The following is a 13,446-nucleotide window of genomic DNA, read 5'->3' as shown; positions in this document are numbered from 1 at the left end:
TTATGTTGACACTTTAATTTCGCAACTCTGCAGATATTCCGGTTGAGGGTATGAAATGAGCAGAACCAGGTTCTTACAAACTAAATTCTTTGTTTGGGTAAATAAACATGACGGGGATCTGTTATGATGTTCCTCATTTTCTGTCATATACACTTTTCAAATGGTACATGCTTGTGTTAAAGCTGGAAAAGCCATTGAGATAATGAGGTACCTGAGAGCCAAAAGCCTTTCTACTCTTAGCTCTGAAGGATGTCACCGAGAGCAGATATCCCGAATATCTAATATCTGAGGCACAGCAGCTCCACTCACTTGTTTTAACAGTCAAATTGACTGAGGGGCTACAAACGCTCAGTGAAATCAAAAGGGGCTGTTTTGAAATAGAAATCATGAAAAGCTACTCTAATGGAGTTTAAGAATGAGAGCATGGGGTTAGAAATGAGGCCTAACAGATTAGAATTAGTTCCCATTAATGAACACTACATGCACAGTGGACCATGTTCAACACAGTTTATACATAAAAGTATTCACCATATTTTCTGTAATACTTCCTTCTTACTTTTTGTCTGTAAAATGAAGTTTATTCCGGTGGATTATTCTTTTAGTACGCTTGGTTAACAACAATGTATATGCAAGTCTACTATTAAGAGTAACTACAAGTGAAGTCTGTTTAAAAAAAGTTTATTAGACTGCATGTATAAGACATCGTTACAGTTCCAAACTGCAAATAAATTAAAAGGCAAAGACAGCTCAAGTTTCAAAATTCACAAAATTCTTACCGGTACACATTTTTTTTAAGCATCATTAAAAATCCATTGTGTTTTCAAGCTAATGTAGTTCACTTTGAAGCTGTATCACTGGATGACAGAAATCTTCCTCGTGTCTCACTGTGGGGGGATTAATGTTAACGTAAGTGAACAAGAAAAAGACGTCAAACAGCTGAGCGAGATCGTCTCTCCTTATGTTGAGTTTATGACATATTTACGACAGCGTCTCTCACTGCAACGTCTAATTTGGAGGTAAAAAGCACAACGGTTGATGTTTGTAAGCAGTCACGACTTGTAAGAGTACAGACAGTTGCTGTAGGTCCAAAAAAAGATTAGCGTGGGCACATTTACAGGAGGAGGCAGATGTGAGGCAGATTAGTCATCACACAGTACAGAATTTATAAAAAAAAAAAATCTATGTACAAGAAATATGCAGGCAGACAAGCTGACAGCACATAGCTGCTCATGAGAAATTTAAAACAAGACAGAGATGAGAGGAGCGAGGCAACGGCGAAAGGCAGAGGATAAGCCTGGCTTCAACTGAAGAGGTAGACTGTGGGATAGACAGACAGTTACAGATATTCTACTGCGAGGAGAGATTAGATTCTTCACAAATAAGCACCACATGTTATTTTTTATCAGAACTGATCATGTTAGGTTTAGGATCAGTATCTTCCTTTCCAAAAACAGCACCCAGTAACATGAATGTACAGTTACAGAGAAAGCTGAGGGTCCAGGTGAGGTAGGTTAATCAGGTTTCTAGGATTAGGGACCAAACGGAGCTGCATGAACATGAAACAATATTCATTTCTTTTTGCTCAGAGTAGAAAATAAATGTCAGAGAACAAGAAGCACAATGACTGAACATTTCTTTTTCTAATGTTGGACTGTCAGTTGTCTGCACCTCTTTGGGCAAGTTTGAGCCTGAGGAACAGGACTACAGATGATCACAGAGCATGTACAGGAGCAGTTTTGGTGTTTATATAGTACATTGGTGATTATTGCATTTAAAAAAAAAATCCACTTCCTTCCTAAAGGAAACCCATGCTATCTGTTTCCATTTAAAATTACAGTCCTATCTGTGCAGTCATGGGGTTTGAATGCACAGATTTTGTTCTTACCTAACGTCAATCAGCTTTCTTTTTCAGAGGGTAAAAAACACGGGGTTGTATGTTAATCTGATTGTAAAGCCACAGGAGGCATATTTTAGATTTTTACCTGCTATTTCGTTTATTCTTATAAAACACTGAGCATGCATTTGTTTTGTAAATTATTATCTCGCTTGTTTAAAAAGTTGCCTTATCGCTTCTTTGCCAGGTTCAAGTCTCAGTGCAGACAGTTCAGAAGACAGTATAAAAGATGGACGTGGCTTCCAGTTGTGAATGCCTTAAACCTGCAATCTGTTTTACGGTCACCAGGGGGCGATAGCTGTGGTGGCCAAAAAAAAAAACTTGGGGCTTTCTGAGCTGACCTCTGGAAACACTTTCCTGCTGGGTTTATTGTTTCAGCCACTTATTTGAGATAACGCTGAATAAAAATAACTTGTGATATAATAATAATAATGATAACTTGTGATTGACAGGATGTTAGCCAATGAGTGTAGTTTCACAGTCAAACCGGCTTTCTTCCATCACATCCAGTTTCAACAGCAAGATGGCTCATCGAAGCTTCAAGGTGGGACTTCACAAACTAGAGGGTGATTACATGGTAGCTATGTCCATCTTTTATATTGTATATGTCAGTACTAAAATACTTTTTTGGCTGACTTGAAATAAATATCTGTGCATGTAAATAAGAGCACAGATCATCCATTACAGCCATGGCCATATTTTATCACTCTCTGAAACAACCCTTTTACATTCATGGGTGGAAAACGTTTCGTCTTTCAGCTCCCTCCTTCAAGCTCCAGGGGAGAATTAAAATTTAAAAACACATCACTAGTCATGTCTCCATTTCCCACTTTCCCACTTTCACTCTCACACACACACACACACACACACACACACACACACACACACACACACACACACACAATGAAGCTTCCAGCAGCAGAAGACAAACTTCACAGTATAAAAATAACTCAAACCACAGAGAGGTCCATAATTTCACATTAGGCCCATTTTTTTTTTTCCATTTTCTGAAGCCACGCAAAGACAAACATCACTCATTAAGAGCTGCAATCCAGAGCAGTGGAGTCGGCAGTGTTCGGGTATTTAACATTATATTCATATAGGTCCTGAAAGATGATCACCAATATATGGATGATGCCACTATCAACCAGACTGAGAGACACCTTTGTCAGTGTCTGTTTGTTTCCATTGCTAGCTTTCCCTGAATAATGTCTCGAGTGTCACCAAAAGAGGACGGGGATTTATTCCTGTTGGCTCAGCCTGTTGAATCAAGCAGACCAGGTGTAAACTCAAAATAATTCAGTGAGCAAACTGGTCCACCTTACAGCCAAACTCCATCAAAATTTAGAGGAGTCATGGTTACTGCTCACAAACAACCACAGATTACCAACACAGCACTCAGAGACACATTCCCCATCCTCAAAAAAGAAAACAAACAGACTGCTGTGTATCTGCTTCACGTCTCCATCCTTTCACTGATCCAGTGTCTCAGGCGTTGGTGCCTTCGTTCTCAGCCGCTCGGCCGTCACTCGCCGTCGTTCCATGTGTGATGAGGGTAGGTGGGGCCACAGACACGTCTCGCTGGCTGCTGTGCCTCGAGTGGCTGTCTATCTGATGGAGGCTGCTGTGAGTGGAGAGCGGATGGTCGAGACGTGGATTGCTGCCATGGAAACTGCGGTCCTCTGTACCTCGGTAAACCACGGTATCGCTCCTAATGGGGGAGAAGCAATGAAAGAAAAGCTGAGCTTCGACTGATTCACATCGTCTGAGAGGAAGCGAGAGCATCGTGGATTTCCTGGTCTACCTGTCATCTCGAGTGCGCCGCAGGCTGCTGTGGTAGCTGGCCTTGCTGTGGACGCTGCTGGCCTTACTCCTGGTGGAGGAGGGGTGCCCGTGGTGAGTTCTAACTGGTTCATCAAGGTCGTCTAGAACAGCTAAGTGGGTGGAGGAGGCGTGTGTGGAAGTGCCCTACAGGAGGAGAGATCAAACACATGTAGCGCTGAAACCGCTGAGATTAAAGATTTAATTTAACACCCGACACCTTTGCACAACGTGTAAATATTCAAATCCAAAAGGCTACATCTTGCTCAAGGCTCTGTGTACATTACTCCAGCATAAGACATTCATATCTTTTGGATCTTGACTCAAATCTAATGACAAGATTATGCCTCAGGTTATTACTTTTATTATTATGATAGACACCTAGCCAGGTTCACAGGGGTTGAAAAGCTTCATTGATGATGCGGCTAAATATTATCAATGAAGAAATATGTACATGAAAACACCAGTCTGATTAAACCTTTATCAAAGCTTCTAGATGCTGACAAAAAAAAACAGGCATACAAGATACGATCTTTCATTTCAGTCTTCTCTTCCTTTCATCAGTTTCAAAAGAGCTCAGAGCCGTAACCTGTGGACATTCATGTTTGGACTTTACTCCCACGGCACTTATAAATAATTCCATCCTGCTTTTCTTTTTGCTGTTGTCTTTGCAGTCCTACCTGAGTGGATGTCCCTCTGGACTTCCTAACGATGGGGGTGTTGGGCTCACGCAGCAGAGACTGAGCAAAGTCCGGCTGCTCTTGCAGCACCTGGCGAGACTCATTCACCCCACTGCTGCAGAAAGAAAAAGGTGAAGGAGGTCAGAGGTGGGATGTTTTTACAGACAGGGGACAAGTCGCAGATAAAATTGGAACCAAGAGACAGATTGGGGGGGAAGGAGTAGGAAGACATTTAGGATTCAAGAAGAAATACGGGAAAGAGACAAGAAAACAGTTGATAAGGACAGGATAGGGAAGATTAATGATTAATGTGCTGTTGTATAGCAACGTGTCACCACAAAAGGAAATACAGTAGAGATACTAAACCCCTGAACAACTGAGAGGGAAGGAAAATTGCATGTGAAACAAAGTACAAGATACTTCTAAGTGCATAATTAGTTGTGATAAACTCAATTTAGTTCTCTCGAACATTAAAAGACACACAGTCTCTTCTTACTCTTTGCGCCTGCGTCCATGTAGGAAACTGGCCCACTCAAAACAGGTCTTCTTGCTGCCCACCCAGAAAACAGAGGGGATCCCCACCACGAGCATCATCAGATATTTAATTAGGAACAAAACCATGGCCGGTCTGCTGGTCTCCTCAACCTGAAAATAAAATAAAATGCACACGTTAATGATGCAATCATCTAATCAGCACAGCATGGAGTTTTTAAAAACACAGAGTAAAGTGAAGCAGAGGAGAGAGAGGAAGAGAACAAAGGCTTCGATTATAATGTAGGCAGACTAATTGTGCAGTAGAATATTTCCTCGACAACTAAACATGAAAGATATGCTAAAAGCTTTGGATCCACCAACATTTAACAAACTAAAATCCTCAAACATAATCTAGACAAACCGAGCTGTTTGATGGATCTCCTAGCAGAGGGCAGAGATTTGGTTCTTGGTCCTCTTTTTATTGAATATAAATCCCAGATTTTTAAGAAATACAACAAACAGAACGCTGTGTCGTTCAATCCCAAATCATGGTTTCATCTGTCCGATAAAATTTCACTATGGGAAACCATCAAACACACTGAGTACTGTGTTAAAAAGTTTTTGTGGAAAACCATTATATTGTACTTTAGGTGGTCTTTAAGATATCAAATTCTTTAAATTTTCTTTTTAAATTAAGATAAAAATCTTCCTAAAGATGCTATTAAAGCAATTGACCCTCACTACAGTGAGGGTAAAATCCATGAGCAGCTGAGCCTTTTAGTGAGATAAGAGATTTATTGTTTTTGAAACCCGGGCCCAGAAGAATTTCCATTTATTAATTAGCTTAAGTCTCTGTCACCCATGCTGAGATGAAATGTGTCTTATTTAGATCATCAGATAAAACGAGAAGCCCTGGGTCTTCAGTAAATTATCACCCGTGAACACACACAAAGAAAGAAACTCAAATGAACTTTGACACCACAAAAGAATCTTCAATTATCCAAGAACAAGCAACTGCGCCCTCTCCCAGAACACACAGAAAACCCCCAGGCAAAGATCACATAACACACAGCAATATTGAAATTCCAGAGCTGTAATAGGACGTAAAGGGGATCTTCATGATCTTCACAAACACACAGACACACTCACACAATTTGACATGTGATGGAAACAATGACAAAGCCTTATGAAGTAAAGGTGTATGTGTGTGTGTGCACACATCCAACTGACTGACACACAGGTAGGGATGGAGTATGTTAGCGTCTGCACTGTGCACAATTATCTGGTTAATAATTTAGCACTGGACTATATGAATCACTGCATTCCCACCCATCTTCATAAACAGGATAAAGCCCTTATGGAGGACTGGCAGCAGACCGTGACTAAGCAGCCCAGGGAGCAGAGGGGCTGAAAGATGCATGAGAAAATTAACTGAAATACAAAGAGAAAAGGAAACGGAGCAAAACAAAGATGGGAGAGGTTGGTTTTTTTTTGTGGAATTGGTCTTGAGAGCTATATTAGCTGAGCTAATGATGCATGCCACACTCTGCTCCCCTCCCTCACAAATACCTACTCACTCAGCCGCACACACAACTAAGTGCCAGCTCTTACCCACTCTCAACCAAGCACTCAGCATCTTTGGCCAAATCCCAGCTCCCACCCTTGGCCCCTAGGTATCCCATTTCTTTGGGAAATTGAAGGATAGTGGTCATCTAGCCCCCCAAACAAAGCGTGGAGGACCACCTTGCCCTAAGCTGCAGTGAAAAATGGAAGGGGAGAATTGAGATTGGGCCTTTGATCATGAAATAATCCATCTATCCATCCATCTAACGGCTTAACTTAGGGACGCGGGGGGCTGGAGCCTATCCCAGCAGTCATCGGAGAAGAGGCAGGGTACATTTTGGACAGGTCGCTAACACAGAGAGACAGGTGACCACAGGGTCTCACATCCACACCTACGGCCAGTTTAGGATCACCAGTTAATGTGACGTGTGTCTCTTTGGAATGTGGGAAGAAGCCCATGCAGGGAGAACATGCCAACTGTACAGTGAAAGGCACCAGCCAATCAGGACATGTGCAGAGAAAGTGCTAACCACTTCACCACAATGCTTTCTTTCATAAAGTAAGCATGGGAGTTCTTGTTGTAGTTCCTAAATGTCTTCCCACTACTGTAATCAATTCTGACGTCACCGGCTACAACAAAGGTAAGAGCTCATCTGAATAAAACCTGGTTAAATTCCAGATACCAATTAAAAATCATCTTCACGTTAAACTAGTAATTGTACATTTTTGTTTTTATTTCTCAGAACCGAGTGGCTAACATAAACTAGCTAAAATGTTGGCTAACCAGAAAAATTATATGATTGGACTTTTTTTTTTTTTTTAAATGAGACTTTGTTTTTCCCTCGTGTTTTCATACATTTCTGGCCTACAGAACATGGCAAGACTTAACTTGTAAAAAAGGTAAAAAACAAAAAAACCCGTTGAGCTCCATTCTTGAGTAATTGTGTATTCATGTGAGGTCAGATAATCGGAAAAACTGAGTTTCAGACCGAGAAAACAGACATGATTTTCCTTTTTTTTGGCTAAGTGAGTTGCATTTTCTTAAAATCCGGCAGATAAAAGTAAATAACTTGCTGAAAATAGTTGTAAGAAAAGTTTGATTCATTCCTTTATTGCATATTAGTTATTTTCTAACAGTAACTGCGATGGCCCCTGGGTGGTGAATGTGTCTGTGTTTTGTGGTTTGTGCTGTGATTTGTTCTACAGGTGCTGATCGAAGTAACTGGCTGTATGAGCTAAACCTGGGCCCAGTGAGCTTGGTTATAAAAGCTCCATCCTTTCAGGTCTCTTTTGCTCACTGCCCTGATTTGAATACTAGCTTCCTGAACTACCGGTAGATCCACTTAGCTACAGCACGTATTCTTGGGTTATTTGCCTTCTACAGACTCTGCCACACACCCACTACTGACTAGCTGACAAACATGTTCTTTTTAATTATGTTCCATAAAAAAATGATCCTTTACTAGTTACTACCTGTGAGCCAGGTTGTGAGACAATGCATAGGTACTCTTCAAATACACCAACTAGTTAAAAAAATGATAATTCTAGAGATAATCTTTGTCAGACAGGTTAAGTAACTATATATCAAAATCAGCTATGAACACTTTATTGTTTGTTTTGCAGTACTTTGCCTTTTCCCGGTCCATGTTGTCCCCTCAGTCTGACTTAAAAAAAGCACACGAACACAATTAAGTTGGTGCGATGACTTCACAACTTGGGAATCCTGACCATTTGAGGAGTGCATGAATGGAAGCTATATTGATGTTAACTCCTTCCACTGGAGAAGTATCTTGTTCACTCATTATTTATGATATGTTTAGTAGTCTTACACTTTTCTTTCCTGAGACACAGACAAGCTCCCTCCCCAATAAGGAAAGAAAAACACAGATTCCTCAAAACAGAGCACCTGCGGATTTTCACCATTCAACTTTTGCAGTATGACAGCACAGACAAACTGTGAGTGACAGAGCTCTGATATTTGTTTGCAGCTGAGAAAACAGGCAGCATGTGCTTTCAGACTGTAGACTACCAGATTTGATTAGCTACTCTGACACTTTTTTTTCTTAAGACAGGCTATCCAAGTATAAAGTTGCAGCACAACAGCTGGCAGCTGTAAAAATGATTTACACATGCACCGTCTTAACAAGCACAGATAGTGTCTTCTCTAAAGTTTCACTATATTATTACATCATCTAGTAAGAAATGAAACATAGTTTGTCTAGTGAGGTTAACACCATCACATCGTGCACTTTCTTATTTTCATCCTTTTACCTTGTATGGGCATGGGATGTGATAACGCCTGCAGTTGTTCTCCATCCATGTTTTCTCCCAGATCTTCCGGTATGTGTGCTCGTATATGTAGCAGCCAATCACAGTGAACAAGGGAGCCAGATACAGCACAGAGAACACTCCCATCCGGATCATGAACTTGACTAGTTTGGTCTGGTTCTCCTTCTCCAGAGGAATTTCCATGCGCACCCTGTTCAGAGCGACAATGCCCACTAAAAGCAGGGAGACGCCAACCTGACAGAAGACAGACAAGAAGTTAAGGCTCAGTGAACCTTTAAAAAACTCTTTTAAAGGTTGGGTGACTGACAGACAGGTCTAAAAGACATTTAATGACCCACCCATCATTACTAACCAATCCATCTCTCCCAATGTCCACACTTGTATTATTTCATGCAGTCATTAATCGGTTCACACCACATCCATCCTACTCACCACTTCTTTCATCCACCCACTCACTCATTTATCTCCTGAACTGTACTCACCGCCACATTGACACAGAGCGGTGCCAGAACAAACCACCTCAGGGCGTCTATGTCATACAGCCCTATGAAACACACTCCACTGATCCCATCTCCCTCGATTTTATTCAGGGCCAACAGGGTGACGGTCAGGGCCCCTGGGAGGCCCCAGGCAATCGCATGGAAGAGGAGGGCTTTCTTCTCAATGGCCTCGCTGCCCCATTTAGGCACAGCAGCCAAGAACCAAGTGATTGTCAGTATGACCCACCACACACTGCCGGCCATAGTGAAAAAATACAAAACCATGAAGAACAGGGTGCATGCCTGAGAGAGAAACACAGGAGGAAAAACCTCTGATCAATTAATCATTTGGGAAAGGTCATCAAAACTGTAAATCTGCAACTATAGAGTAGTAAAAAGTAAATTCATGACACGTGTGCGCTCTAAGTCAGTAAATAGATAATTGCACTGTGTAATAAAGATAAAGTAATGAAGTTAATAAGACAGCATTTTTAAAGTGTAGCATAGTTATTTTTATTAATTGCTAAATAAACATCCGTCAACCTCATCATTCAACCACAAAATAAATAATTTAAAATCTAGTTTAGAAGTTTTTAGCCCAGTAAATCATCACTAATGTGCTGACAATTTTAAATCAGGCAGTTTTCTCCCCCAGATTCCATAAAAATGAGCAAAAACCTTGTTGTGTGAGCCCTGTGTTATGGTGGATGCTCTGAACTGGGAAGGGCTGACAGGGTTGCACGCGACCCTGCCTTCCAGCAGGAAACCCAGGAAAAACACCAGCGACACCATGACGTAACACACAGCATAGAAGATGATTGGTCGCTCAGGGTACCGAAACCTATCGAGGAAGATAAAAGAAAATGACTTTGTGTCTTTCTCCACTGCAACGATACTAATACTTTCAAAGAAGTTACATTCAGCTTTTCAAACCTTGTAACATCAATCAGGAATGTCAGGAAGGTGAAGAGTGTTGCAGACAGACAAACAATGGAAACAACTCCAATGAAGTATCGGATGAAGGTGAGCTCCTGCTGGTTGAAGAACATTGAGGGGCATGGGGCAGAACAGTCCTTCCTGCCCATAAAAGTGTAACCCAGGTCTGGGTCGACCTTGAGCTCTCTGGGGCACCAGAAACCATAATCTCTTTGGACGGTCATTGATGATTGGTCAGTGGGTTCAGAGCCTGTTAGCAGGTCCTCTAGACGAGGATAGGGCTCGTCACAATCTGGGAACCTGCCCCCAAAAAAGTAAAAGAAATTATATAAAGACAACAGCCTCCACAATGACCTTACGGCTACATCAACACAGCAGTTTCAGGAAAAATATTATAATCTACATCAAGGTAAGAAATCACTACATAGAGTTATCTAGGTTATGACATTGCTCTAAACCTGTACCCTGTAGCCTATATGCTGTAGACTTAATGCAGGACTATAGATCAAGCATAAGTTTCAGTCAGATGTACCTCATCTCAGCAAGTCTAAAATGACAATAAAGCTAAATTAATTTTTTTTTTTTTTTTTTTTAAATATAGCAGATTCATACCTGCTGCACTCCATATCATCTGGCCAGGCTATGCCAAAAATTTCCATGAGTTTGTGGCACTCATCCTTGGCCCGCTGGCAAAGGGATCGGCATGGCATGGAAACGTGGCCGTACACAGTGCAGACTGGAGCGTATAGTGCACACAGGAACATCCTCAGATCAGCACTGCACACCAGGTTTACCATTGGATGAAAAGGCTTTGGAGGAGAAAAAGAACAAAAAATGCATAAATAAAATGTTGACACCAATATTTTTATCTATGCAAAGCTCTATGACATAAAAACACTGACTGTGCAAAGTAAATGATAAGTGATATCCTACTCTCAGAGCAATACCTCTAAACACTGACATTTCGTGCTGCTGGTATTCAACACTAAAGTCAGTGTTAATCAGCATGAAAAGCTTGTTATTAAACATGACGTGTATGTGGATGATCCTAACACACATGCAGTGTCTTATAAATATACATTTACACACAGGCTCAGGACGTTAAATGCTATCGGCAGCACACACGAGAAGGCTCATATTTAGCCAGAAATAGATATCAAAGGGCATGGAGGGAAAGCGAGAAGGATAGCAAATAATCTTTCAGATGCAACTTACACTACTACTCAGTATTTCATCAGCAGTTAGAGGCTTATGAAATATGTACAGCTGCAATCATATTACCACAGATCTCTTTGAAGTTGGGGACAGCAAAGGCAGACTACTGAAGGCTGGAGCTACAGCCATTTGTCAGTAAAATGAGCAAACAAACAGCAGGGCTTTTCACACATGGGAGATTATATACCCTGTTCCCTGTAGGGACAGACTTAACGGTTTAAGGATGACTTTTGACCTTCATGGTGCTGTTAGAAGATCTCAAAACAAATTACAAGGAAAATTTAACTCATACTTACTTACTTATTACTTGCATATTAAAACAATCACATTATAACTTGTGCACTTAATACTATTTCACAGATGCACTCAAGTTTTAATAACATTGTGCTTGACACTTGCTTGACAGCACATAACACTGCATTGTGCATATGCGTAAAGGAAAAAATGTGTTTGTGTGACACAAAACAGTAAATTTACATTGATTGCTTATCATAACAACTACAGTGCATCCTCATATAGGGAGCATTTGTGAAAATATCCATGCACCAGTAAATGCGAGTGTGTGCTTTATGCTCATTTCTGTGTGAGGTCAGGCCTTACGAGTATGTTTTGATCGTTCTCAATTGCCGTGTTCTAGATCTGCACACTGGAGATGTTCCACCAGTAAATGGATGCAGTGGTGCATGAGACGTGTGACACAGTTTTGCGTATTGCACAAAGACAAATGTGAGTGTGTGCACACGCCACCACTCAACTTCATGAATTTTGCAACCAATGCTTCTTTTTCCTTTTCTTTTTAAAAAAAATCTATTTAATGAGCAGCATGCATTGTGCCCAATGGTATGAAAACTGATCTAGAAAAATGATCCTTTTATTTGGCTGTAATAATATTTAAGAAATTCTCACATAATCTTGCCTCTTCAGTGTTTTCTAAGATGATTCAGGAGCCATACAGGAGCACACACTTCTGTTTGAATAGTGTGCAAACCTCAAGACATGATGGGGAAGTCCAGAGTGAAGGCTCGGCTAAATATCTAACCAATCAAATATGTCCAGCCAGTGGAAATATAGGAACTGGATTTTAGTTGTGCTGTTTATTTCCTCTGCTAAGGACATTGTATGATGTTACCAGGATTAATCAATAAATTATAGACAGATTTGTATACAAATTGCATCTACCAAACTACACATCAGACTGAAGGCAGAACTATTAGGAGATGTTCTTATTCTAAAATGAAAAAAAAGTATTTATCACACTTTTAAGTTCGCCACACTGGAATAAAAGGGTTAGGTGCAAATAATTAGAACCTGGCAGACAATTTAAGATACAGTAATTCTTTGTGTAAAAAGAAAAATCTCCAAGAAAGCCAAAAACATGATCACAGGATCAGCAGGCATCTCTTGAAACTGTTGGAGTCAAAGTGCATGAACATTCAGCCAGAGGGAGATTGCACCAATTTCACCTGCCTGGGAGGGGTACCATGCCTCAGCTGTGTGATATTAGACAGCGCATGAGTATCACTTCAGCAGTTTTGTGTTTACAGCAATCAAACGGATTAATATACAATTTACAAAAATAATTATGACACACACTTGCATCGTCTACATTGAGATGTCGTAAAAAGACACACACACACACACACACACACACACACACACACACACACACACACACACACACACACACACTTGTATTTGCAACTTGCAAGTGGTAACTTTGCCTGCAAAAATTTCTAGGCCTTAAAAGGAGGATATGAAGTTTAATGACTGTGTGAGAGCGTTCAATTTCTTTTTTGTACTGCGTTTAAAAACAAACAACCCCCCCCCCCCAAAAAACCCCCACAGTACATATGTTCAGGTGGTGCCAGCTGAAACTGGAGAGTTTCAAGTGTCTGACATGAGTCATGTTCACTGCAAGGATTTTACTCAGAAATAAGATGTTATTTGAGATAGTGATATAATGGACTGACACTCTTCTAAAATTCTTTAACGCCATCTAATGCTATCTCCGATGTTAACTGATAATAATGACAGTGTTAACAGGTATCCTTATTAATGTAGCAAAACATCTTGTCACAGTACGGCTGTGTGCAGG

At 40.7% G+C, this 13,446-nt stretch overlaps 1 protein-coding gene across 2 annotated transcripts in view; it reads right to left on the bottom strand.

The window, feature by feature from the left end:
• Positions 1-3,382: 3,382 nt before the first annotated feature.
• Positions 3,383-13,446, bottom strand: part of LOC146639550 (frizzled-3-like) — a 29,370-nt gene continuing 19,306 nt past the window's right edge. Inside the window, exons 2-10 of one of the 2 annotated variants that reach the window (XM_085370094.1) lie at positions 10,749-10,945; positions 10,134-10,436; positions 9,879-10,041; positions 9,204-9,503; positions 8,704-8,955; positions 4,892-5,040; positions 4,396-4,510; positions 3,699-3,862; positions 3,383-3,605 (exon numbers count right to left, since the gene is read on the bottom strand). In XM_085370094.1, coding sequence (XP_085226220.1) covers positions 3,383-3,605; positions 3,699-3,862; positions 4,396-4,510; positions 4,892-5,040; positions 8,704-8,955; positions 9,204-9,503; positions 9,879-10,041; positions 10,134-10,436; positions 10,749-10,945 — 1,866 coding nt within the window. The remainder of the gene's footprint in view (positions 3,606-3,698; positions 3,863-4,395; positions 4,511-4,891; positions 5,041-8,703; positions 8,956-9,203; positions 9,504-9,878; positions 10,042-10,133; positions 10,437-10,748; positions 10,946-13,446) is intronic. The other variant, XM_085370144.1, reaches the window with a different exon arrangement.

Source organism: Diplotaxodon limnothrissa, linkage group LG1, assembly GCF_057381915.1.
Source record: "Diplotaxodon limnothrissa isolate DT_005_m linkage group LG1, D_limnothrissa_male_GT1.1, whole genome shotgun sequence".
Lineage (NCBI taxonomy): Eukaryota > Metazoa > Chordata > Actinopteri > Cichliformes > Cichlidae > Diplotaxodon > Diplotaxodon limnothrissa.
Note: the sequence above shows the minus strand (reverse complement) of the source record. Positions and strands in the feature narration are given on the sequence as shown.